This window comes from Lagopus leucura, unplaced genomic scaffold, assembly GCF_019238085.1.
Source record: "Lagopus leucura isolate 7727_CA_CO unplaced genomic scaffold, USGS_WTPT01 Super-Scaffold_100157, whole genome shotgun sequence".
In the NCBI taxonomy this organism is placed as follows: Eukaryota; Metazoa; Chordata; class Aves; order Galliformes; family Phasianidae; genus Lagopus; species Lagopus leucura.
The window spans coordinates 46,315,657-46,341,797 of NW_024962334.1; the positions used below are offsets into that span (position 1 = coordinate 46,315,657).

The 26,141-nt window shown below is 41.9% G+C and overlaps 1 protein-coding gene across 5 annotated transcripts in view; it reads right to left on the reverse strand.

The window, feature by feature from the left end:
* DLEC1 (DLEC1 cilia and flagella associated protein) overlaps positions 1 to 25,416 on the reverse strand; it is a 38,135-nt gene extending 12,719 nt beyond the window's left edge. For all 5 annotated transcript variants that reach the window (XR_006181906.1, XM_042888984.1, XM_042888983.1 and 2 more), the window contains exons 1-26: positions 25,358 to 25,416; positions 25,135 to 25,275; positions 23,702 to 23,858; positions 23,076 to 23,186; positions 21,565 to 21,749; positions 20,670 to 20,890; positions 20,369 to 20,450; positions 19,869 to 19,956; positions 18,902 to 19,075; positions 18,018 to 18,154; positions 16,759 to 16,851; positions 15,477 to 15,567; positions 14,723 to 14,885; positions 12,512 to 12,704; positions 11,137 to 11,195; positions 10,456 to 10,630; positions 8,654 to 8,747; positions 8,287 to 8,417; positions 7,832 to 7,990; positions 6,091 to 6,230; positions 5,685 to 5,838; positions 4,162 to 4,272; positions 3,571 to 3,701; positions 2,001 to 2,186; positions 1,309 to 1,376; positions 38 to 189 (exon numbers count right to left, since the gene is read on the reverse strand). Coding sequence is in view for 4 of the 5 variants with exons in the window: in XM_042888984.1 (XP_042744918.1) it covers positions 38 to 189; positions 1,309 to 1,376; positions 2,001 to 2,186; positions 3,571 to 3,701; positions 4,162 to 4,272; positions 5,685 to 5,838; positions 6,091 to 6,230; positions 7,832 to 7,990; positions 8,287 to 8,417; positions 8,654 to 8,747; positions 10,456 to 10,630; positions 11,137 to 11,195; positions 12,512 to 12,704; positions 14,723 to 14,885; positions 15,477 to 15,567; positions 16,759 to 16,851; positions 18,018 to 18,154; positions 18,902 to 19,075; positions 19,869 to 19,956; positions 20,369 to 20,450; positions 20,670 to 20,890; positions 21,565 to 21,749; positions 23,076 to 23,186; positions 23,702 to 23,858; positions 25,135 to 25,275; positions 25,358 to 25,390 (3,429 nt within the window). In the remaining variant the exon portion in view is untranslated. The remainder of the gene's footprint in view (positions 1 to 37; positions 190 to 1,308; positions 1,377 to 2,000; positions 2,187 to 3,570; positions 3,702 to 4,161; positions 4,273 to 5,684; positions 5,839 to 6,090; positions 6,231 to 7,831; positions 7,991 to 8,286; positions 8,418 to 8,653; positions 8,748 to 10,455; positions 10,631 to 11,136; positions 11,196 to 12,511; positions 12,705 to 14,722; positions 14,886 to 15,476; positions 15,568 to 16,758; positions 16,852 to 18,017; positions 18,155 to 18,901; positions 19,076 to 19,868; positions 19,957 to 20,368; positions 20,451 to 20,669; positions 20,891 to 21,564; positions 21,750 to 23,075; positions 23,187 to 23,701; positions 23,859 to 25,134; positions 25,276 to 25,357) is intronic.
* Between the last annotated feature and the right edge of the window lie 725 nt (positions 25,417 to 26,141).

Sequence of the window (26,141 nt, forward strand, 5' to 3'; positions counted from 1 at the left end):
CATAGCGGTATTTCACTTGAAACCAAGCCCCACCTACCTTACAGACAAGATCATCACTGTACTCTCCCCACATGTTGTTGTAGGCTGTTATTTCTATGATTAGCCGCTGGAAGGCTTGCAGAGTTCCTGAGGAAGGTTGTATATGGAAAGCTACTCCCTTCCCATGAGACAGCATCGCTGCTGCAAACTCTAAAAGGAGCACAGCAAAGAAGCATTTGATAAGCTCTGAGGAAATGGAACAACGTTAGTCCTTCAGAGAAAACACAGGAGCAGATTATTAGCTAGTGTCAATCAGGATAACTTCAATGGCTTCAGAAAAACTGGGATCATTTACACAGCCCATGTTTATAACACTTCAGTTCCCTTTTGCAGTGGGTTTTAATCTCTTGGGTTTTTTTTTTCCTTTTGTTTTTATGAGTCAGTTCTCGCAGAGATTATTTCATAGATGGACCGCCTTCAGACAACCTGACCCAGGACACTTTGAGATGTGCAAGGCAGTGATTGGTTAAATGAAAACACACCCTCAACTTTAGAAAAATAAGCTGGAATTTCTCCTAACTGGTTATCATTCTATTGGCAGCTGCCCGTTTACATCTGTGTGCTGTTCAGGACAAAGAATGTGAATTATAAAGAGCAGAGAGGCTTTCCACATTCTGAATTATCCTGCCTTCCAAATCAATAGGCTTCCATGGAATCTGTCAGAACAGCATTTTCCCAACCTTAAGGACTAATTCAACAGCTGAAAAGCTTTGTTTTTCTAACAGATGCTAAACACTATGGCAAGCTACCAATGTATCCAAGTTTTATTTTGGATACACAAGACACATCCACATTTCATGGCATTTTGTTCTCACTTCCCCCCCTTCCCTGGGTCCCTTGTGGCTCTCAGTATCATTGCTTTCACTACAAAGCATCAGAAATGATGGATGTGCTGGGGGATAGTTTTTCTACACTGGGGAAATAATATGTTAAGAGGTTTGAAGGAAGAAAGCCTGTTACAATGGTATGAGAAGACTGACCAGGAATGAAACAGCCAAATGTTACACATCCATACTCTGTGCTGGGAATGAACTACGAGCAGAACCACCCATCTTTTGGGGTGAAAAAAAGAAAGAAGAGTGACCTAATGCTTATGCAATGTGGAGTTTTGCACTCAAGAATGAAGTGAGGAGCTACATTATTTAATGGTGTCGATGTAGCCAAGTATTCCAACAACAAAATCATGTTCCTGACTGGCACTTTCAGTGCTGCACATGGAAGTCAGTTGATTTTTGCCTTCTCTCCACGGGGCGGGGATTATCCTTGTACCTGACTGTGCTCTTTTGGCTGCATGTTTCGTGGTGGGCCCTCTCCTTTTCACCAGGTAGCCTGATGAGCTTGAAAAGAAAAACATCAAAACATCGTAACGCTTCTGCGAAATGAGCATGTCTCTGTTAACATAACATCTCTAGCTGACTCCTACATTAGTGGCCATTAGAGCTTAAAGAAAGACTACCTACTCAGTATTTTTGGAAAGCAACATCCTTAAGAGTGAATTAACTGCAGAGCTGCAAGGATCTGTGTACAACCCAACACAACAGAGCCTTGGCAGGTGTAAACCAGCCTATATCCACAACAGTAGTGACAACAGTGGAGTTCTGCCACTTGCACTGCCTAAGTGAGAGAATCACCAAGATTGGAAAAGGTCTCCAAGACGATCCAGTCCAACTGTCCATCTATCAGCAATAGTTCCCACTAAACCACGTCCCTCAGTACCACATCTAAACGTTTCTCCAACTTCTGTGTTTGCTTTCCAAGCTATCAGTTTCTGCAGGAAATCTTTTCCGCAAATTTCATCACCACAATCAAAGAGCTTAAAAACAAGAACCAAAAAAACCCAAATGCCATAACATTGCAGAAAGTGCATCTTGTGGCAGAGGAAACAGCACGCTGTCCTGATTTCAGTTTTAATAAAGATCTCCATTAGTATTTGAGGCACTGGGCAGAAAGGCAAGACTTACAGGGAGATAGATTGCTCTGGAGTAGGTGAAGAGCCAGTAAAATACACAGCTTCTAGTCTGAACAGTGCACTGATTGCAGTGTGATTGGTAAGGATCAGCTGACGTTTCACTGTGTCTTTCAATGCAACTTCAGATCCAAAGTCCAAAAGAAGGTCACGTGGGCTTTGTAACACTTTTCTTTTATCACTGTCAGAAAAAAAAGGTAAGTATTACAGCATCAGCCCAGTTTTCTTATGCCACAGATGACTTCAAGAGATTTAAAATGTACAATCTACAACGTGGTTGTAAAAACCAGTGTAAAAAGACCAAGCAGTTGAGCTTTTGTCATCAGCACTTACTGCTTTACATTTTTTCCACTTCTAACCTTGTAAGGATTTATTCAGGGTAGAAAGTTGATTGTGTATGATGTGTAAATCTACCAAATTAAAGCCATTTTTACTTATATTAAAACCTATAAAGATGAGCATATTCCAAAAGAGAGTAATCATGCAACATATAAAAAATAAATTACTCAGATATACGAAGTCAAAGAGAGGTCTACTGTCCTTTCTTTGATACTGTGTTTAATGGTGCAGGAAGAAAATGGAATGGCCCAACATACTGGATCTTGGTAATTCAGTAGGAACTGAACGTGCACGTTTTTGGCATCACAGAACACAGTTGTTCCTCACATATTATGAGCTGCAGGCCCCCATGCTTTGGTTAGTAGTGACAAAGGTAGTTTTCCTGCTCTTCACACAGCAAAAGAGTCAGGACAACAGGAAGACTGCAAGATCCAGGAGCACAAGTGAGACCAGCCAAAACACGACCGTGACTTTTACTTGCATGCGGTTCATTTCACACCAATTCACTATTCATCCATTCATTCAAAGTTGTTATTTAATTTGTTTCAGCTCATTGTTCAAGGCCAGGTTGGATGGCGTCCTGGGCAGCCTGGTCTGATATTGAATGTGGAAGTTGGTAGCCCTGCCTGTGGTGGGAGGGTTGAAGCTTTATGATCCTTGAGGTGCCTCCCAGTCTGGGCCATTCTGCAGTTCTATCTGGTTTTTTTTTTCCAGTTAATCTGGAAGCCCAAGATATAAAAAGATGTTAAGTCTTATAGAGTGGGACTGCAAAACCACGTACTGCACTTGCAAGCTGGAACGTTTCATTTGGAAATTGAGTTTGTCTGTGTCACTGTGACCTGCCTTAAGGCTTGGTGCTATGGAGATGTCATCCAGTTTCTGAGAAGACAGCACCCTGCCAAGAGGTATGTAAATTATAGAATTTAACATCTACAATCTACTCTTAATGACTGTTGTTTTTGGTGGTATAAGCTGAACTACATTATATCTGGCTACAGTAAAACTGCAGAGGTAAATGTATCAAGCTTTGCACTTCTCATGACATTCTATAGATGTTTTTAATGCCATCACACACTTTGGTATACTTGAGTATTCTAGAAATAGACTAGAGTATATACAAATATACAAATAGACTAGCTTTTTGTATCTATTAGAATTGTTCCACAAAAAGAAATAGAATCACAGAATGGTTCATCTTCCATGATTTTAATAATGCCTTGATTTACCTGGCATCTCCACCTTCACAGGGTACTGAGTAGGTGACATGCAATCCTTTTACTTCTCCAGAAATGCTCAGAAGGAGGGGTTCAGTCATGTCTTCTATGCTACAGGAAAGGGCAAGGCCTTTCAGCTCACCCTGATAGGAGAAGAATCAAATTTGCTTGTGAATGGAGTAGAGATCACAGAGGACAGGCAGCTTCATTAAGAAATCCAATTAGGGAATGCATTTAAACCTCACTGGAACAGATCTACAATAGAATACTGCAAAGTGTTACTGAATTGCTTTAAAGTACTACCTGCAAACAGATTTGCTAAGAAGGAAGAAACAAGGTACCATTTTATGGCTGTTTCATCTCTTTACATCCATATCAGTCTGTAAGCCTAACACTGCTCCATTAGTGATTTCTGACATGCTTCCTGTATTGGAAATTTTGAAGCTCTAAGCATAGTTACCTCTACAGCAAAGGAATTTCAGATATATTGTATGCAAAAAAGAGCATCATATTGAGTATATGGAAAACGTTTCCCTTGTCAGATGGAGTTGAGGTGAGGATGACAGCACCACTCTTTTGATAAGCACCAGTTTTCAAACTTACTGTGATGTTAGCTGTCAGCTCTATGCAGAATTCTTTTTCTTCATTTGGGGTTAAAATGCCACTGGCTGGAGTGATGGTGGCAGAGCAGAAAGCTGCCTGAGTTCCAATGAGCTGCCGAGCAGATGGGACAAACAGTTAATCTGTTGTTTCAGTAACTCTTGAGTCTTTCAGATTTTCCTCTTCTGATGTTACAGATGCTATAAAAACAGTTATTCTAAGGTTCAGAACACTTTTCCTTAGCAATACACAGAGCTTGCTGAGATGAGGCTTGCTTTGCAATTCTTCTATGGCTGCTAAGATTCTCTTACCTAGAATCATTTCAAGTGACTTCAGGTGCTCATCTGAGCAAACTGTACTGGGGGCAGAGTTGCTGTAGGCCCTTTCCCAGTCACAAGCCTTCCCAGGTCAGCTTACCTGATATTGTAACAAACTCCTCAAGGTGCCTCAGGTCTCTCCAGCTAACTACAGAGAAGGCCTATAGAGACAATTTTGCCTGTGCGACTGACTGACATGAACTCAGAGGTTCACCTCAGTTGCTCAAACACAAACACCAGGTGCTGTGCACAGTGCCTGGGTATCCTTCCAGGCTCCAGCTACTCCAAAGGGTTTTCCTGTGGGTCCTGCACCATCTGCATGCACTGGTAGAGTTCCTCAGGCATGTGAGGACATCTCAGATGGCACCGAATGCTTTTACATAGGCTACTGAGCTAAGTCTCAAATGTCAGAGTGGATCTGAATGACCAAGGCGCTGATAATAGGGCTTACAGGTTAAGCATCTATGTAGTGGGTGTCAAAACTACCACTATAGCCAACATTCAGTACATTCTAGAGGTCATTCTGCATACTAAAGCAGGTGTCAATTTCAGAGTGAGCTGAATAGTTCTCTGGGTTCCACTGACAATATGAACACATTAGGATTCAGTTGCCTAAACACAGGTCCATAGAGCAGTCCAGCATAGCAGGACTTACAAGAGACCACATTTCCTAAGTGAAATGGAGGTCACAAAGAACATTCTGCAGCACTCAGAGCGACACTAAACAGCTATATTCTAGTAACTGACCTCCTGCCCAGACTTTCTATCACTGAAAAGAAAGTTCAGACAATAGCCCACCTACTGACATTAAATTTAGGAGTCCTAATCTGTGAGCTCAAACCCACCTGGAATATAGAATTCAAGTTTAGGCACAATTCAAAAGCAATGCTGCTGCTTTGTTCTACTGAACTAAATGTAGAAACCTGAATATCTACGATACTTTGTTTAGTGCAGCTTTCATCCTGTTTTCCTCTCCCACTTTGCCCACACCGCCCTCCAAGGAGTGATCAATAGTCAGTAACTACACATTAACATCAACGGGTAGATAATCTCTTCATAAAGTCTGGTCTCAAGCCAAAGTCCTGCTCACAAGCCAGAAGACAGGAATCACTAGCCAAAGGACACATCAGAAAAGCTTTCAATTATTATTTGTATTCTGATGCAAATTCCAGCCCTGCTTTATTCTTCATCCATTAGAAACGCACTTACATTTCCCCATGAGTATTTTGCTGGCAGCTGTGTCTGGTTGAAAAGTTTGCTTGTTGCTTTGACAGGAATTCCAGTATACATTTCAGTGAGCACTAGATGACTAGATAACAGGCATGCCTGGGGGGTCTGAACTTCAACAGAAACAGGAAGGTAACTGGAAGTAAACACACAGATGGCCTATTGTTATCGTTAATGAGATGTGCTAGACATACAACAGCACGCTGGAAAGAATGCTGATGATGTTTACTTAGCAATATTAGTGATTAGCTAGCTCTTTGATAGGCTACACGAGCCCATTCTGAGTTTTTGCTATGTATTTTTGTTTTAGGAGACAAACCTACCCATACTGAAAATCACACGTGAATGTCAGGAAAAAATAAAGCACAATGTGGCTTTTTCCCCTTACCTCTTTTCTCCATCTTCTACTTCTAGTTCTAAGACTGTATGGAGACGCTGGCACAGCAATGATGTGTACTGAACAGACACACTGCATGTGCCCAAAGGAGGCAATTCTTCAGCAGATGGCTGAATGGTAAAGGGAGACACCTGGGAGAGAAGAGAGGGAATAGAAATGCTTTTGATGCCCATTAAGGAAGTGTAAAATGCTGTACCTATACGCTCCCATTGAGATTCATGTGTGTCCAATTTCTCCTCACACGTGTCATGTTTTTCTGCCCCTGGAGTCCCATCTGGGTAGATTTTACTACCTGCAGTGATAGCTTTGTGAAAACCTGGCTAAACAAGGAGAAGGAACTTGGCATCTGTGGGGACAGCTAGTGAAACAGCCATGAGTTCAGAGAAGGGCTGTCAAAGCCAAAGGCTTAAAAGAGATGCCTGTGCGTGTGGCGAGGGGGGCTGCAAAGCAGTCAGCACTAGTAGCAGTGGCTACTTCCAAAGAGGTTGAACAGCAGCTATGCAAGATGCCAAGGGGAGATTCTTGGACAGAGAGTCAAAAAAGGAAGGTTGGAAGACCAGAAATAAGTTGAAAAAGCACCAGTGTGGGACAGGGGCTGGAGAGATTAAGGAAAAGGAAAGTGGCAGCTTTTATGCAGGAAGCAAGAAATTGATCTGTCATCTCCACTGCAATACAAATGGGCTCTGGGGTGATAAATTCAACAGATTAAGTCTCTACAATCTCTGAGGTCCTAGGAAGTGTTGAGAATGCAGGAAACAAAGGAATAACAAATGTGAGAAAGAAGGGTTTGAGGACTGTGAGGAGCATATCCTGATTCAGGCACTTCTGATTATAGTTGTTTTGGTAAATAGGGGTAGACAAGCACACACACAGCTGTTTTGCAAGGCTGCCATAGCCACCCCTCATAAATCCTTCTCTTTTTCCATCAAATTTCAACCAGAGTTGGTGACACATCTGCATCATGTGTAAGAAAAAAAAATAAATAATCCAAAGGTGAAGGAGTCATAAAATTAGAGAGCAGCCTCACACAGCCTTCCATCTCCTGAGATAACCACCAGAAAACTCCTCTTTCAGTGCAGAACTGACACAAGCTGTCCAGGAAAACAAAATATCCAAGCACTGTTTATACCATTTTTGCCACAGTAAAAGCAAACAATTCCCTGAATGGTCATGATGAATCCCTGAATGAATGATGTAAAGAGTACAAGCAAGCATAGTTTGGGTTTTATTACTAGAGAAAGCACTCATCCTAAAGTCCAGATATCCTCACTTCCTTTTGATGTCAGTGGTGTGGGAAGAGTGCTGAGCAGCCTCAGAATGAGAAGGTCTTACTCCCTTACATACATTAGCAGTAGCCCAAATCCCTGACATAGAGGAAATACTCCATGGCTCTTTCAATCATGCTGAAATTAACAAATGTTTTAAAAAAAAAAACTCATATACATTTATTTTCTAAAAAAACTTGTGCACTTCGTAGAATCATAGATTGGTTTGGGTTGGAAGGAACCTTTAAGATCATGCAGTTCCAACACCCTGCTGTAGACAGGGCCATCTCCCTCTAGATCAGGTTGCTCACAGCTCCATCCAAACTGGCCTTAAGTAACTGCAGAACCAGCTGCATAATGAACTGCAGAAATCAAAACTTTTCGTATCTGGAATGAACAGCACAGCTGCTAAGCCTGAGGAAGTAATAGCTGAAGAAAAAGCATGGCAAGCTGCAGCAGTTACTTACCTCTTCATTCCTTTCAGCTAGACAAACCTGGCTTTCTTGCATTCTCCACCGTGCTGGCAGCTGGCACAGATTTTGAATCTCCAAGGTTCCTACCACACTCTCACCTGGCTTAATCAAACCTAAGCGGAGTGAGGGAACAGCAATATGAAGACGAGGACCCTAGAACACCAGAAAACAGATGGCAAAATGGACTTTTCTGCCAGAACTCCTTAATTAAAAAGCATACACTAGGCTAAGATTATTGTTCTACTTCACAGAGAAAAGCAGAAAGCAAATGCCTTCTGTGTAATAGAGAAACATCTTACTGTTGTGGGAATATCAGCATTTACACAATTGTTACTAGACAGCAAAAAATGCTTTGTATTTGTAACTGCCCTAGATCTGTCAGGCATTCAAGTAGCAAAAAGCTTTAGAGAGCCAACAGCCTGGCCCTGCAACACCAGGCTGGCTCTTACCTTAAAAGCAGCCTCAATGTGCAGCACAACTGGCTCTGCAGAATGTTCAATTTGACACCGCAGGTTATGGCTGACACACCCAGGTCTGATTCCAGTAATCATCAGTTCAAATTCACAGCATTTATTCATATCTAGAAAAGAAAAAAATATAGAATCAAAGTCTCTCTTTCTTGAACAGAAATAAGCTGCTGTAAGGCTGGAACTGAAGCTCTTGGAACCAAATGAAGCCTCCTGTTGGGTCCAGCAGGCTGCGGATCAGCCCTGTCTGACACTTTGCAATATAAAGTTCTACAGCTTTTCTCATTCACTTGTACCAATTTAAATATTTCTATCATTAACTGATACTCGTAAGTCACAGAAACTTTACCTATGACACCAGTAAGAGGTTCAACTTCCATAATGGCACAGTCTGTGATGTTCTCCCATGTATACCTGATCAATGACTTGCTGTTATTCCACATCTGAAACAATTAAAATTAAAGTTAATTAACATACCAGAAGCTTGCACAGCAACAAGTCCATATGCTGAGAGCAGTGATGCACTGCAAACTAGGTATTGCAAGTCACACATCACATACTTACAAACTTTATTGCAAACTTTAATGATGTCCTGATCCCCAGTAAATCATAGAATCATAGAATTGCAGGATCATAGAATGGCCTGGGTTGTAAAGGACCTCAATGCTCATCCAGCTCCAACCCCCTGCTATGTGCAGGGGCACCAGCCAGCAGACCAGGCTGCCCAGAGCCACATCCAGCCTGGCCTTGAATGCCTGCAGGGATGGGGCATCCACAGCCTCCTTGGGCAACCTGTTCCAGTGCCTCACCACCCTCTGAGTGAAAAACTTCCTCCTAATATCCAACCTAAACCTCCCCTATCTCAGTTTAAAACCATTCCCCCTCATCCTATCACTATCCACCCTCATAAACAGCCATTCCCCCTCCTGTTCATATGCTCTCTTCAAGTATTGGAAGGCCACAATGAGGTCTCCCTGCAGCCTGCTCCTCTCTAAATGTTAGTGCCTTCTAAAATAGTTTGAATCCAGCTCTAGCATACTGTATCTTCTCCTGAATCTTGACACAAACTGAACAAACACAGAGTGGAAAGGCATGGAACCCCTAACCTCTGACTTGAACACTACCAATCCAGTGCTGTGCTCTATTTTCACCACATCCTGTCACCTTCCCTCTGTCATGTAAAACCAAGTCAAGAAGTAGAATTCGCCTGACTGGATTTCAGATGTCTTCAAAGTGGCTGGGAGCTGCCTGTCTGATCTCATCTTCTAGGGCTCTCTTTGTAGTCAGTATTGCCAATTAGACAGTGCTAGCAGCAATACCTCCACATTATTTTAGCCTGGGAGATGTTAGGAGACACCCCTTGGATGGCCAAGCACTATAAGGAAAGTTACAGCAGGTAGCTCGGAGGTGGAGATCTATGCCCAAGGCACCATATTTAACCAGATGAATTCAGTGGCTACCTTTGCACTGGGATTTGGTATTTTAGGAAATCTGAACCCAGGTTTCCTTTCCTTCCCCAGAAAATCATTGCATTTGAACCTCTCTAAGAAAAAATATGAAGATCATTAACTAGGAAGTGTCTTCTTGCCTGGCTATTGCTAATAGACCTATTTTTCCCAGCTATAACTAGAATCAAAATGATCCTAGCCTATAGTGAAATGAACACTGAGTGAATGGATTGCAGCAGAATCTTATCCCATAATATTCAAGCAGAAATCAACAGAATCTGCAGCCACAGAAATAGGTCTAAGAAGCTTCAGCAGAAGGGATTTCTGTAGCTTTCCTGCTGTAGTCCTTTAAACAAACAGTGTCTCTGTTACAAAGTAATTTAATCATCCATGGGTTAATTCCTCCCAGCTGGAAAAATCCTGCACTGCAGCGCTGGCAGATGGATCAGCACTGGTTTGTGACCCAGAAAAGCATTTACAAGCGTAATACTCTGCAATATCAAACCTCAGAGATGAAAACAGAGCAAAGCCTTCTGCTTGAGCACAGGGCTGAGGAGGCCTGCGAGGGCATTTCAGCATGGCCTCCTTTAGAAATATTTAAGAAAAATTAAAATCACACGGATCATCTGATGTCTTCTAACAGCACCTATGGCAGCCAGAGTCACAAAGCAACTGATATAAATGAAGTAAAGAGCAAACAAACCTTAAATGTCCTTCTGACATTTACACCAAGAAAGCTTTCTCCGGGGATGATAATGGCGTATGGTTCCAGAAGAAGCTGAAATGGCTCCGTGGATCCTTTCACTTCTATATCCAGCACTATTACATCCTCTGCTAGGTATTCTGGGATGTTTTGGAGCATTCTCTCCTTTACAAAACTTCAGAAGGAAATGTGGCAGAATTATTAACTGTTCAACTTGGCTCCATCTTTTAATTGCCAGATCAGAAGTGCAAATTAGCAAAAGCTTCTCCACTACACACTGCTGGAGTGCAGTAAACCCAGGTTGGAGCAGTAATCAATAGGAAGACTTCCAGTAGTCTTTTAACATACTCTGTCCAGAACATTCATGGATTAAATATGTAAGTCATAGACTGCTGTGACAAACAGCAATAACAAAAGGTGATGGAAAGCTCAGCACAAAGCATAGGAAACAAACAGACAAATGACAGTATCTTTCCAAGAGAGGGGCAGCCTCAGCTAGGGCTAAGGCACGTGTTCAGACACGAGGACAGGCTGAGATGAGCTATTTGTGCCACTGTTGGCTGTGCCTACAAAATCCTTTATAACTGCCAGTCCACCGTAAGTAGAAAAATAGAGAACCCCAGTGGTGTAATGCAATAGCATAGCTAAAATGTGGCTGGAAAGCACTGACTCTCAGCTTACCCAGGTGATTCTGGGATGTCCCTCAGAACCAGCTGTATCACACTGTGGTAAATCTTCAGCTGTACAGGTAAAGAGGGGATGTTACTCTCAAGTCATTGGCTACGTTGAGAATTCAAAAAACTGAGATGAAAACTGAGTTTACATTTAAATAATGAACAATCATCGCTGAGATCCTAAACTCTGATAAACTATATTCAAAATCTAGAAATACTAAAAGAAAACACGTTTGACTGCAAAACATTCAGCCAAGATTCTGATCTCATAGCGTATGGTTCCAAGAAAAACATTCATTTTTGACATGCTAGTTATTATCTCCCTGGTATATTGCATACTACACACAAACATCTGTAAATACTCTGCAAATGAAGATTAGTATTGCTGTGCTAACAGAATTTGCTTTAGCCACTTTAGGACATTCAACTTACTTGGCCGTCAATTTAATTTTGAACTAAAAAAACTGTTTTTGCCATATGGGATAAAGAAGAAACCTCCTGTATTCAAAATGAAACACAACCACAGAGGCAGGCCTTAAATCTGAAGGGCTTTGCAGGGGATTTGTTTGTTTACCAAGAGATATTTATCTAAGTGTAGATGTAAACATCAAATATTTGTGTTAATAAACTAAAATCTTGAAAATATCATTAATATATTTTCATATTGACTCACTCAAGTGTTTTCTTACAAGCTAATTTCTCTTCCACACTTACTTGAGGCATTCCTATGTCTGTCCATCATCACAACATGGGATATTTGTACTCATGGGTTTAGTTTGGCTCATGTTTCTTTAAATGCAGTGAGCTCATACTCCTCATTTACGAGGATGAGAGAACAGACGTGAAGACAGACATCCATCAGTTCAGCTGCACTCGAACATCACTGCACCCTCTACCTGCATATCATCACTCCTCTGACAAAGGCTACTGCTAGAACTTCACCACAGAGCTGTTCTCTGGACCCTTCTCAGCCCAAATTCCTGTGGCTGGAATGAGTTGAGATCACCAGTTTGCTACCCAAGTCAGTTTGGGCTGCAGTAGGTTGAGGGCAGATCCCCAAAGCAGACCCAAAGTATCAGGTCAGGGGATGGCAGTGCTACCAATGGCAGCTTTACCAGCCAGCACAGCTGCAGCTAAGAGGATGTGTCCACAGTCTCATCTAAAGTTAATGCTGTCCAATCAGTACCAAAAATCACATGAGATCAGAAGCTGCCTCATACTTAGCAGTCAAAATATGTTTTCTTTTAGTTCTGAATACTGTTTATTAGAGCATAGTACCAGCTAATTGCATTTAATTCACAAAGCTGCACAGCAAGGGTTTTATGACTTGCATAAAAACACACAGCTGGAGTTTGTAGATAGGAAGGAATCACAAACCATACCTCCTGTGGAGTGTAAGTGAGGGTAAAGTCATGATCAGCGTGGGGAAGCAGAACTCCCTGCTCAGGACTCAGGGAGAAAGCCAGCTCCGTCTCTCGGCTGTACTCAAGTGTCACGGAGTGTGCAGTTTCTCCTGGCAATACTGGGTGCAGGTTGGGCTTTATTATCTGCCAGTAAAAAGGAAGTTCTACGTGGCTACAAAGAGATGGACAAACAAGAGAATAAAGCTATCATTAAAGAAAAAATTAGATGCTGAGAGAATTTTGGCAGAAAACTTTTAGTTACTTTTTTTTATTTTTTATCATGTAGATAATTCCTCTCTTTAGAATTGCAGGGGATTACAGTTACCAGTCCTTGTGAGCTACCAAGCTGACAAGACAGCACAGGAAGAGTACCTAAATTCCACAGGAGAACATGCTAATATATTGAAGGAAGTTATGCACGTATATTTTTGCAAGAGATTTTTATGCTTTCTTATTTCAAGCTGAAGGAAGGAAGGTTTAGATTAGATGTGAAGGGGAAGTTCTTCACAGAGAGAGTGCCTGGAGAGGCTGTGGATGCCCCATCCATCCCTGGAGGTGTTCAACGTCAGGTTGGATGGGGCCCTGGGCAGCCTGGTATTAAATGTGGAGGTTGGTGGCCCTGCGTGTGGCAGGGGGTGGACATTCATGATCCTTGAAGTCCCTTCCAACCCTGGCCATTCTGTGATGATTCTATGATTCTATGATTTATGCAATTCATCAAGTAATACAACTTTTAAGGAACACTAAAACTCTTTTTTCAAGAATTTGAAATCAACAGGACCATTCCTTCTGATATCAGTATGTTTGCATTGGATCACTGCTAATGATCTACATAACACTCTGAATTTAATCCAAACACAAGGTCTGGTTTTTAACGTGTCAACAAACTGGGGCTCCAGCAAAGATTACAGCAGTAATCCAGAAAGTGTTGCTTAACTGGGTTGTTTCAGCAGAAGTATATCCCATGGGATGAGTTCATAGTTTTAAAACCTCGTTCATTTTGACCTCAAGAACTTAGCCTTAGAAAGTGGAGAAAGGACAGCGGAGTTTCAAAATGAAAATGACAAAAAACTGAACAACTCCTTGTATCACTTTCTATAGCATCATTAAGTTTTCTCTTTACTGAATTCAGTCTGAGACTGTCCAGCTTTGTTTAACACAAATCTAACACCATGGCAAATGCTGTCATGCTGTCATGATCCTAAAGCAGAGAAAATTCTTTAGGAGATGGAAATTGACAGAGTCACGTCCTTCTTTAGATACAGCATCTAGTTCACCAAGTCATACTTATGCCCAAACAGCAGTGTTCTGGCATTATGCAGTTTGGCTTCCAGGCCAGGTAAAATCCCAGAAATGTACTGTAGCAAGTAGTGATTTACACGAGTGTATCTAGAAATAGCACTGAACTTCTCACTGCCCTTTTGGCTTGCAGCTTCTTGTTATCAGAATCATTCAAATTAGAGCATTATTATTGTTAGAACGGTCAGTATTCTACCATGCTCAGTACAATGTAATTACAGAGGGACATATTCTTTGACTTCAAATAGAGCTTATATTTACATCTATTAGGAGACAACAGTTGGGATCATGAAAATTTTAACCTGAGCTAATCACACTGGGTTCCTTTATTAAACAGGAGATCTGGTGCAGTCCAGGATGCACTGTCTCATTCTATGGGAGGTGCCTACATTCAGTCCAGATTTGCATCCTGTTCCCCTGCTCTATGAAAGGACAGGTATATAGCTGCTTAGCTAGACAGGCGTGTATCACAGAATGGCCAGGGTTGGAAGGGACCTCAAGGATCAGGAATCTACAACCCCCCTGCCACAGGCAGGGCCACCAACCTCCCCATTTAATACCAGACCAGGCTGCCCAGGGCTCCATCCAACCTGGCCTTGAACACCTCTAGGGACAGAGTGCTTCATTCCACTGTACAAATACACATTGTAGGCACGCAAAGTTAGATGGGGTAAAACCTAGACGACCCTCTTAAATACTTCTGCAATCATCCTTGTCTTAGAACCATATCCTTGAACCTTAATTACTAGACAACAAAGCAAAAAGCTTCCACACGAAGTTCAACAAGCACATGAAGACTTCTGCAGTCTGAGAGAGTATGGCATCACAAATGAGATCCCTACCAGTACGTTCCAACTGCAGAACATTATGCTATTAGTAGTGGTTACATACGTAGAGTTTCTTATAACCAAGTTCTTCTGTGTGGTGGTGTGTGGGTTCTGGGGGTCAAATCGTATGAGGTGCTGAGCTGTTACATCAGTGACTTCACCAGGTTCAGGGCTGCTTTCTCCGCCTGTAACATGCAGAAGCTCCAGAGCTATCAGCTGTCCAACCCCTTGAAGAAATAAATAGGTATTATTGTTTACCATCCGGCTACTAACTTTGCTATGTTACTCATGAACACCAAATGTCAGCAGTGGCCATTACTGGTTATATCCTGATTGTGTATGGTGTTTCCTCAACTTTCAGAGCTCAGTACAGTGTTTTCCTGGAGTTGTTTTGATTATTGCCATCTACCAGTTGAGGTCCTCACTTTATGATCTTAACAGATTGGGATTTCATGGCCACAGCTCATTTACATCAGCATTGTTTCATTGAAGACAGCACAGCATTTGTAATGGTTGATCATGTGGCTCCCAGTATAACAAGAATAAGCAGCAAAAGCATTATTAAAGTTTACTGAATGAAATACCTGTGGTGATTGTATGGATCTGAAGTTAAGCCTAACGTCACAGTACTCACAAGTACATCAGAGGACAAGCACTCACCATTTGCAATAATTTAAACTGGTTTCATTTGTCAACCAAAGACTGTCCATCTCTCCTTAACCCAAGATATGCCCCAAATTTGCTTCACACCCATATGTCCATTGATCACCACTCACATTATGAGGATCTGCAGTGTTAGAAGGACATTAGGAACAAACCTGTGACTGTAATATTATTGACCTGGCAGTTGTCACAAACAATGGTGTATGTTCGTTGTGAGACTTCTGGCAAAGAAGGGAAAAACACTACCTGAAAGAGAAAAGGGCAATAGTGACGTCCATATCTGACTTTTCTCCGGGAAGTCATAAACTTAAATTTATAAGTGCTCAGTAACAGACAGTCCTTGTGATTAATGACTTCATAATCCTACATTTGCAATAATAATAAATAATCCTACATTTACAAGAAGCAGACAGAGCCAAGTTCCCTTAACACAGGCCCAAAAGAAATAGTTGCCTTCTGGGCAACTACACCTACATATGTGTATCTGGTCGGTCACCACAGGCTGCCTTCATAGTCCCTGTAGTTGGAGGCAGTTTATTACATTAGTCATACAAACTGCACCCTCACAATTAGTTCTTCCTCCTTGAGCAAAGCCAATGCTGCCTGTAAAGCTCCAGCAGTGTGAGCAGGGCCAGCTGCTGTGTGCTCTTCCTGAGATTCACTTAAGAAAAAAGATTCAGGTCCCAAACTACACAACCTTTGGCTCTGGTACCACGTGCCATGTCTTCTTCTGTTATCCATTACTGCCTACAAGTCTGTTGTGTTAAATCCACCTCCTCTTCCACATGTGTGGCCCTCCTGAAGCAATGCAGCTGGGAAGTGAGAAGAGGAAATAGCTCATCTCCTTTACCCACACCTGCATGACACAATGCTTTTAGCAGCAGCTAGGACTGGAGAAAGGCAGGGCTGGAGGCTGGCTGTGCTCCCTGTACCATTCATCCTCTCCCTACAGTGATGCAATGATGAAACGTGGCTGTTGGTGAAAGCAGATGTGGCAGCCTGCACAACTGCTGCAGGATCTTTTTCAGTAAACAGCAGAGCAGAAATGAAAGACTTGTACCTGCTGCTATGCTGAAATAATTTATTTTCCAAAATATCTTTCCAAGAAAACTCTCAAAAGGAAAAGTTTCTTCAACTTAATGTTCCAGCTGGAGTAAAATAAGGACTCCTGTGTTCTTTGATACCTGTTTTCTCTAACGGGATTCTTTGGATGGGGAAAACCTGGCTGATCTCTGCATAGGTAAGACTTAGAAGCTATCATGAAAGACCCTTCTGTAGGGCTCACAGCTGCAATTCTTCCAGAAGAATTCCACAAAAGGTCTTAAACACTTTTTGTTCGTACAAACTCAAATTTGCAGGGTCCAGACCTCATAAAATTATGCTGTTTTCCTAACATATTATAAAGTACAAATACTTTCCATCGCAGTATATACTAACCTTCACTATTGTACTCTGACCTGGAGCTAGCTCAAAAACAGCAGGATAGATCCCAAATGGATCCTGTATCACAGAACCAAGAGTGGCAACAGCCTAAGAGTTTCAGGGGGAGAAAAATAAGAAAAAAGATAAAATTAAATCAGCTTGTTGTATTCACAATAAAGGGTTACCTAAAATAGGAGGTATACATCACTGTTCTACCCCTTCCCATTTCACACATCTCTAAAGTATGTGGCTTAAGTATAGGACTTAGCTAGAATAAACACTCCATGTTTTCTAATTACCTTGATGAAAGCAAAAGGAAGAAAGGTGCTGTCTCCAGAGACAAATGTTCACGTCAGGAGCTCTAACACACTTCATCACAGAAGAAACCTATAGCTTTGGAGAGTGGAGCTTGATGATCTTTAAGATCCCTTCCACCCTAAGCCATTCTATGGAACAATTATACCTGAGCACAGGAGCTGTATCTGTTTCTGTGTGCATATGACTGTGAGCTGGATCTGCAGTATTTCAGGAGGGATAGCCTGGCACATCAGGTATTCCAACAGCATTTACTTCCAACACATGAAAAGCCAATTCACCGGTCACATTTTATCTTTGTCCACACCATTAGACGCTGCTTTGTGATGGCAAGCTAAACAAAAACCAGTACTGGAGAGGACTGCTAGGGCCTGGAGGTGCAGCCAGGTCAGTAAGTGATATTTTTGATGGGCAGGGAAACAGCTCAAGCAATGCTAGAACTGACTGCATTTCTGTTCCCTTTATGAGTAACAAACTGACCACTCCTCCCAGACGTGAGTCAGAGCGCAAGCAGGAGGACAGACAGGGAGACTAGGCTGGAGAATAAATGTGAATCCCTGAAGGAATGCGACATTACAGATGTATCCAGCAAGGCCTCAAGTCTTTGGTGCTAGTATACCATCATTATCTCAAAAGCCTTCACAGCAGGGCACCAATGCCATACCATGTCCAGGGACAATGGCCTCAAGTTGCGCCACGGGAGATTTAGGTTGGACATCAGGGAAAAACTTCTTTACAGAAGGGGTTGTTGAGGAATAGGCTCCCCAGGGAGGTGGTTGAGTCACCATCCATGCATGTGTTGAAAAACTGTTTGGATATGGTGCTCAGGGACATGATTTAGCAGAGGGTTGTTAGAGTTACAGTAGTATGCTTAGGTTGTGGTTAGACTTGATGATCTTTAAGGTCTTTTCCAACCTGAGCAATTCTATGATTCTTTGATTTTCCTTCTCATCACTCACCCTGAAATTAGGAGGTGGCCAGGCTTCCTGTGGCATTATGCAGAACTTCCCAGTGCTAAATCCCTCATTTTTGCATGCAAACATTATTGCTTTTATTCCTCCAACAAGGCAGAAACCACAGTCTATAATACGAGGCACTGCAATGAGGAACACAGAAAATCATTTATACAGATAGTGAAAGGTAGCAGATGGCAAAGCCAGTTAGTTCTTAAACAACTTTTTAAAGACAATGCTGCTACATATGAGCATGTCATCCTAAAAAGTCTTACGCTCTTTCCATTTGAAAGTTAAATGGTATGAGTTGTGTATTTCTGCATTCACCTTACATTTGAATGGTGCTCCGTACTAAAAAACTCCATTGCATGATGGCAGTAAGGTGATCTTTCAAAAAGATCAGTGTAACAGGATGGCTGTATTTAAACAAAAGCAGTGTTGTGGAACAGTTGCCTTGGTTGTTGCAGCTGAGGTTAAATATTTGGGAGACGAATTCAACAGGTCTGCCATATCAATATATACTGAATGCAACACAGAGTGAATATTAATGAATAACAGTAAATATTTATAACTAAAAAGTAATTCCTTAGTGCTTACAGTTAGAAGTTTAGGATTGACACGATATGATCACAGAAGAGTTCCTTTCTCTAGTACAGTGAAAGAAATGAGCTCCACGTGGCACGTACAAATAATTGATGAAAAAATTGACAGGATTGCATTTTAATAGCGAAGAAATCTATTCGGAGTGAAAATGAGATGGATGGCAAAACGTAGAAAAAGCATTGCCACATTTATCCACATTTGTTTTGCAACATAAAATGGAAACAGTCAAATAATAATAAAAAAATCCATTTAAAATAAGAGAAACTTAAGAATTGGACATTACTGACGTGTTAGCACTGGAGGTGGTCTTTTAGCTTGAACTGGGATCAGGAGAGGTTCCGCTACTTGAGTCTCCACTAATATATGATCTTCATAATCTGCTAGACTGTCAGGAACAAATTGGACTGTATACTGGCAGGTCATCCCAGGAGCAATCATTCCTCCCTTTCCTGGAAATTTTCCTTGGAAAAAAAAAATGCAAAGAAGTAAAAAATCACAACCTCCCAAAGTTGGCGCAGGTTTTCCTGATCACGAGTCTCTCTGGAAAGGTGCCTGTAAGCTCTCCCCATGTATTGCCTAGGTCAAGCTGATGAAAACCACAAAAGGACTGCCAGTGCAATCTGTGCATATGTCAATCTTCCACTGAACTCAGAAGAATTTTTTTTGGTCTGAAATATGCTTCTCATAAGTACAGAAATAAAATGGGGAGAAGCACGGACATGTTATTACCCAGTTTCCCTCTGCCACAAAACAAAATTTACAGGTGTGCATTTAACTTTCAAACATTCCTACAATGCTTTGACCACGATAGCACAATCCCCTTAGATAGTCTAATCTCATGCCTCTCATGTAGGAAGGATATTTTAATTGCTCTTCCTCAACCGAATCTTTCTTGCTGCAATTTATGCTGTTTCTTGACCTTTCTTCACACTAATTTCAATGGACGCTGAGTCTGTTCCTAGATGAGTTTTGGCTAAGCTTCAGTCTAGATATTCCATCAGATGCATCTGATTTCAAAGATTTTAATGTTAATCTTCTCAAATAATTCATTAGGCCTTTTGAATCTGCTTTTGAGTTGCATGTGAATGGTCCCAGAAATGCAAAACAACATTAAGTTTCTAAAGAGCTGAGCAGATCACTGTACTATCCAGAGCAGTACAAAAACACAGTCTCTGAAAACCCTTTGTTGAAGCAGATACATTAGATCTTTTAAGTAAGTTTTATGATCTTAAAGGCAGTAAAAAGAACACTCACCTGGCCCAATGGCAAACACTGAAGTAGAGGGAGGAATGACTCTTACACGGTGACATGTTGAAGTGATGTTCTGCAGCTCTACAGTTATCTTCATTTAAAAAGAAAATACAATACTACATTGTGTTTATTGTCACTCATTATAAGGGTTGCAAATCCCTATTGCTTTGCAAGTAGTACCTCATTTATCATCAGGACAGGCCTTGAAATCAGGAATACTGCAAAAGCTGAAACGGATCATTTTTCTCAATTTATTCAATGAAGTCTCTATCAAACACTACCAAAACCAAGTAGAGATTGGAAAAGATTCTCTTTAGTTAGTGTTAGTTGCATGTGTGAAGGGATATCTTGAAGAAGATAAAGGCTCATTAAATCAATATAAAGAAGAAGCTCAGATTTCTGTTGAACTGAGGGATGCCAAAAGATTGGGTGAAATACGTAGATCGTGGCAGGGCAAAATGCTTCCCAGTGACCAAACAAATTCCCTACAAAGAAGTTCTTACCTCATAAACCTGGCCAACTTTATAATCAGAGAACAAAACAGTGGGTGGATTGGCAAGAAACACAGGAACAAATGAGGTATCACTGAAAAAGGAAAAAAAGAAAGAAAGAAAATGACATTATTTTACTGCTGGTTCTTTGAACATTGACAAAATGAACATTTTCAAAGTGTATACTTTAGAAAAAAAAAATGTAAGAGGCCAGATATTTTAGCTTAAAAAACACATGTGTAAATCCCAAGTAATTCTATATGGAACTCCGTGAGTTCCTGTTCAGAAGCAATAAAATGTATACACTGCTTACCCTGTGTTACATTCTGCTTCTCTGCTGCTTATGATCTGTTCCACCTGTCCTTGAGACATGACAAGAGATTTGCCTCCATGAAGAGCATTCGGTGGGAAAAAGCGGGGATTCTTCAGAAAATTCTGTCTTTTCTCAAGCTTGGCAAGGTAAGCACGCTCTTCTTCTCTCTCTGCTTTGCACTGACTGCCTTTCCAGTCTGCCTTCTGCCAGGCACTGCATTTCTTCAAAAAACAAAGAGATCGTGATGCAAAATTTAACACCGAAACTCTGAGGATAATGGAAAAGATAACTGTACATGGCTTATGAAAGCATCAAAACTTGAAAGAAAAATATATTTATCTTTTCATAGAATTATGGAATGGCCTGGGTTGAAGAGGACCACGATGCTCATCCAGTTCCAACCCCCTGCTGTGTGCAGGTCACCAACCAGCAGACCAGGCTGCCCAGAGCCACATCCAGCCTGGCCTTGAATGCCTGCAGGGATGGGGCATCCACAGCCTCCTTGGGCAATCTGTTCCAGTGCCTCACCACCCTCTGGGTGAAAAACTTCCTCCTAATATCCAACCTAAACCTCCCCTGTTTCAGTTTAAAACCATTCCCCCTTGTCCTATCACCATCCACCCTCGTAAACAGCCCTCCTGTTTATATGCTCCCTTTGAGTATTGGAAGGCCACAATGAGGTCTTCCCAGAGCCTTCTCTTCTCCAAACTGAACAAGTCCAGTTCCCTCAACCTTTCTTCATAGGAGAGGTGCTCCAGACCAGTTCTTAGCAGACCAAAGAGAAAAAATTCTGGAGCCAAATCAGTAATGCAAGACATTCACTTTTTGTTCCAGGATTAGCAATAGTCCCTACAATTCTGACAGACTAAAACCAATTAAAGTTAATTAAATGTACCTTACTGGTCTTTTTGGTCTGGTGGTAAGAGTCTGGAGTTGAAGGTAGAGTTAATGTGGATAAAGAAACACTTGGTAGATGACCAGTTATTTTCTGGAGGTGCGCAGACATCCGTTCACATGAATGTGAGGAAATGCGCTGCTTAAAACTGAATGTCTCCTTGACATAGCCAGGTTCTGGTTTTCCTGTAATTCACAGGAAAATGTAGTTTTGAAAGAGAAGAACATGAATGATAAGCATTTATTCTAAGCACAGGCATAGGAATTTATTTTGGTCTTGTCAATGGTAAAATGATACCCAGCGAATCCTCTCAAATTTCATTTGTTTTTATTGCTTATTTTGCACAAATGAAACAAAGTAATTTAATAACAAAACTTTTATAAGTATCAGATAAACAAGCTACATAGAAAGAAAGCTCTATTACTGTCAGAAAGCTGTTTTAATCTTACAAGTGGGACTTAAAGGAGCATCCTCTTGGGTTTACAGTAAATTCTATATGATGATTGAATGATAGTCAGAAAATTGACATAAACAAGATGGATCGTTTCAATCCATGCTCTTATTCTTCAACAGTGAAATTGAGGCTACCTGTTTAGATTATTGACTTTGTTTTGAATTACAGTGGGTAAACAACCCAAATCTTGGAATTTCTGATTCTACAGTTTAGTTTGAAAGGTCTATGAAGAAGTCTTGACATTGTTCCAAAGATTTCCATAATAGTCTTATGTATGGGAGCTGCTGAGTCACGGCCTGAACCTCTGATTGATCACCTGAGGCGAGCCATGAGTCAGCCAGAGGAGCACAGCTGAAGGCAATTCACCTGTGCTGCCGGAAGGGCTGGAGCCTGGCTGCACCCCTCCTAGACCTATTTAAGAGCTGGCTACCAGTGGGGAAGGATCTCGTCTGGAGATCCCTCCTTCTGGTGTTTTGTGGTGAGCCCAGCCGAATGGTAAGCCTTCCATGTTATTCTCTTTTGTTATCATTGTCCACTTTGCCTAACTCTCTTGATTATATTGTGATTGTAACATCTTGATATGCATTGATTATACAGTCTTAACTTGAAAATTAAACTGAAATATTGACTAATCAGAAAATTTTAATCTCAACCTACAGAATACGGTTTTATCTCGTTGAAAATGTTTTTTGCCTTGGTATAACCACTTCTCTACTTCATATTCAACATGCAGTTACATCAATATGCAAATGAAATTGAATAGAGGCAGAGAAGTTACAATTAATACCGAACTGCAAGCAAATGTGTGACCACCATTAAATTTAAACTCATAAACCCATTAATTCCAGAGGACAATAATTTTAATTTTCCAATTCTGTTTTGACACTGTCCCTTTAATACCCCTTAGGCTGTTTTACACTCTTTTAAAGCAGAAGGAATTTTTATATTGGAATATATTGCTCTATAAAAATATACTCAGATCTTCTGTGTCCTCCAATGCTTCAGTTCTTGCAGGTTGTGCTAAAAAGTCCCAATTATTCTCTTCTGTAAAAGTTACCTTTTGGTGCTCTAGTAACAGGTAATTTATCAGTGATGTAATCATCAGGACAGGTTAAATGGTTTTTTCTGAGAAGTTCATTATCCACAATCCACCTAAAAGAAGATGCCACTGCAACAGCAAAAGATGAAAACAAAGATAAGCACTGAAGCTTAGCCTCTGAAAGTCAACCCGAAATTCTGCTCTCTTTTTAACTCACTATCAGGCAATATCTTTGGATAGATAAACAATCTATTATTTTAATCCCAGGATATGGACATGCATCTCCACAACTTTAAATTCAGTTCAAACTCAGCTGTTCAGCCAACAGGGAAACATATGATTTTTGTTACTTGTTGATATATAGCAAGGTGTGTATGTTTGTTGTGAGTTAAGTGGGTAAGCCATTGACAGCAAGTTTAATACCCTGAAAACAACCTGGTCACTTAATTTCTAACAGTGTTAAGCAGATGTTACCTTCCTTGAATATCTGCACAAAATCAAAGTTGCTCTGTTGATGTAAAGCTAAACTAGAAGCACATGAGCCTCGTGACAATCCCACCACTGATTTCAGACCAATGTTGTGTTCATCTCCTGGTACTACAGGCACATATAATGGGGAGAGACAGCATTTCCAGAATCCTCACCTGGTGGTAATCCCATTTTGTGGAAGTCTTTCCCAGCATCTCCCTTAAGCACATTTAGGGCCCTTTCTTCTTCAGCTTTTGCTCGAGCCTGTGCTTGAATGATGTTCTCTTCTACTATATCAGCTTCTGTCAGTCGGCGGTTATACTCTGCTACAAGCTGTCATAGGCAAGGGTCAGCACAGAGAAATAACTGTAATTTAACCCGTCACAAATATTAAATATGTCCTTACAGAGAAATGTTTTCTATTTGTCTGAGTGGTAGACAGAGCTTGGTAAAATATCATTAATTCACAAGAACAAATTGTCATGCTAAAACACCTTCATTACTTTTATTTAGCTCGAGCTGGTTTAAGCAGCAGTATCCAACTGCCCATGTATCAACAAGAATACGTGAAAGATGAGGAGAAATGTCTGTCATTTACCTCAGTTGGTGTCAGAGCACTTGTAGCCTATTTGAGTTTTCCACTGAGCTTTTATGTCAGAAGATTTAACCATTTGACTGTGATTTACTTATTTTTAATAGAGCAGGATCCGTTCAGCTAAAATTGCATGCTTCTTCCTGTCCTGCTTACTGTGAGTTCCCTCCACTGTCAATGAATCCAATGGATCAGACAGACTGTGCCCCATAAGGGCCCTATTTTTTTTTATTTTCTGACAACATAAGTGAGCCTTGGGTGACAGGTTCAGCTCTCACACAGGAGTGGGAGACATGTACTGTCAGCTGAAATAAATCTTGGTCAGGCACACAGCATCAGAAATCAGTATTCACATCTATTACTGAAAACACGCTGTGAGCACTCATGCATTCATTTATTGATGCATTCAGATTTGCTCTCTCATTTTTATAAAAGACCTTAAAATTAATAACAGAGTCTCAGAATCATTAGGGTTAAGGAAAAGTCATCTACAATCACCAAGTCCAACCATCACCCCAGCCCCACCATGCCCACTGACCACATCCCTCAGTGCCACATCTCCATGTTCCTTGGACACCTCCAGGGATGGTGACCCACCACCTCCCTGGGCAGCCTGTGCCAAAGTGTTACCAGTCCTTCTGAGAAATTCTTCCTCGTATCCAACCTGAACCTTCCCTGGCACAACTTAAGGACATCCTGGCCACCTGAGCACACTGCTGGCTCATGTCCAGCTGGCTGTTAGCTAACACCCCCAGATCCTTTGCCTCCATGCAGCCTTCCAGCCACTCTGCTGCAAGCCTGTAGCCATGCATGGGCTTGTTCTATAGTGCAGGACCTGGCACTCGGTCTTGTTGAACCTCATACAACTGCCCTCAGCCCATTAATCCATCATGAATTTGCGTGTCATCATTGCACTGTATTGCCCCTATTTTAATATAGGTGAGGCTGAAGCCAGCATAGAGTAACAAAAAGTAACCCGAACAGAGCTCCAAACTCTGCCTGGATGTTGCCTTGTACCTTCTGCAGCTCCTCTGTAAAGGCCTCATGATAAGCATCATCTCCTCCTCGGGACTTGAGCCAGTTCGCCTCTATGTCCGCCCCTATAACATCTCCAGTGTACAGGTCCTTAAAGGTGCTGCTCAGCAAGTGGGAGATGTCCTGAGGAGAGAACGTGAGGAGATGAATGTTTAAAGCCCCTATGTGTATGGAAGAAGAGCTCCGTGTGCCCGCCAGACGTTACCTGTGAGCGGGTGGAGGGGCTGCGCTGCTCCATGGCGGCCTCCGCTGCCCAGAGACCACTGGTGCCCGTTGCTGAGCGACCGCACGGGCGGCGAGAGCTGGCCCAGAATGAGATACAAGGGGTGAACCCCCCAGCTGTTCCTCACTGCTCACCCAATGCCCTTCTCACCACTGCAGCAGCTCCGTTGTTATCAACTGTCACTTTAAGCAGAGCGGTTGATCTAGCATCATAGCCTCCATGAGACGCTCATACAGCCTTTCTGCCCTCCGGGTTGTTTCTGCCTCCTTCATTATCAACCTGAAATATCATCACTCTTCCCCTCAGCCCGTGCTAACGTCATGGCTGTGTACGCTGGTTGCTAACAACAGCCACTTGAGTGGTTGATATTTCCTTAGAAACCGGCCTTGCAGCCTCGCGTTTGCCCTGCCTCCTCTCTCTGTTGTTGTTTTTCCTTCCCAGCGTCGTGCTGGGAGTGAAAGAGGCCAATATTGCTGGGGCTTCTTCCTCGCTGACAGAGCAGCTGGGAGTTGGATGCGCTGGATTGCTGGGCTGGGGGCAGCCATGTGAGGTTCAGCACAGCTAAATGCCAGGTCCTGCATTTTGGTCATAACAACCCCGTGCATCGCTGCAAGCTTGGGGCAGAGAGGCAGAAAGCTGCGTGGAGGTGGAAGACCTGTGGGTGTTAGCTGAGCCAGCAGTGTGCCCAGGTGGCCGAGAAAGTCAGCGGCATCCTGGTTGTGACAGCAGGAGCTGTGAGGGATCTGGAGCACAAGTGTGATGGGAG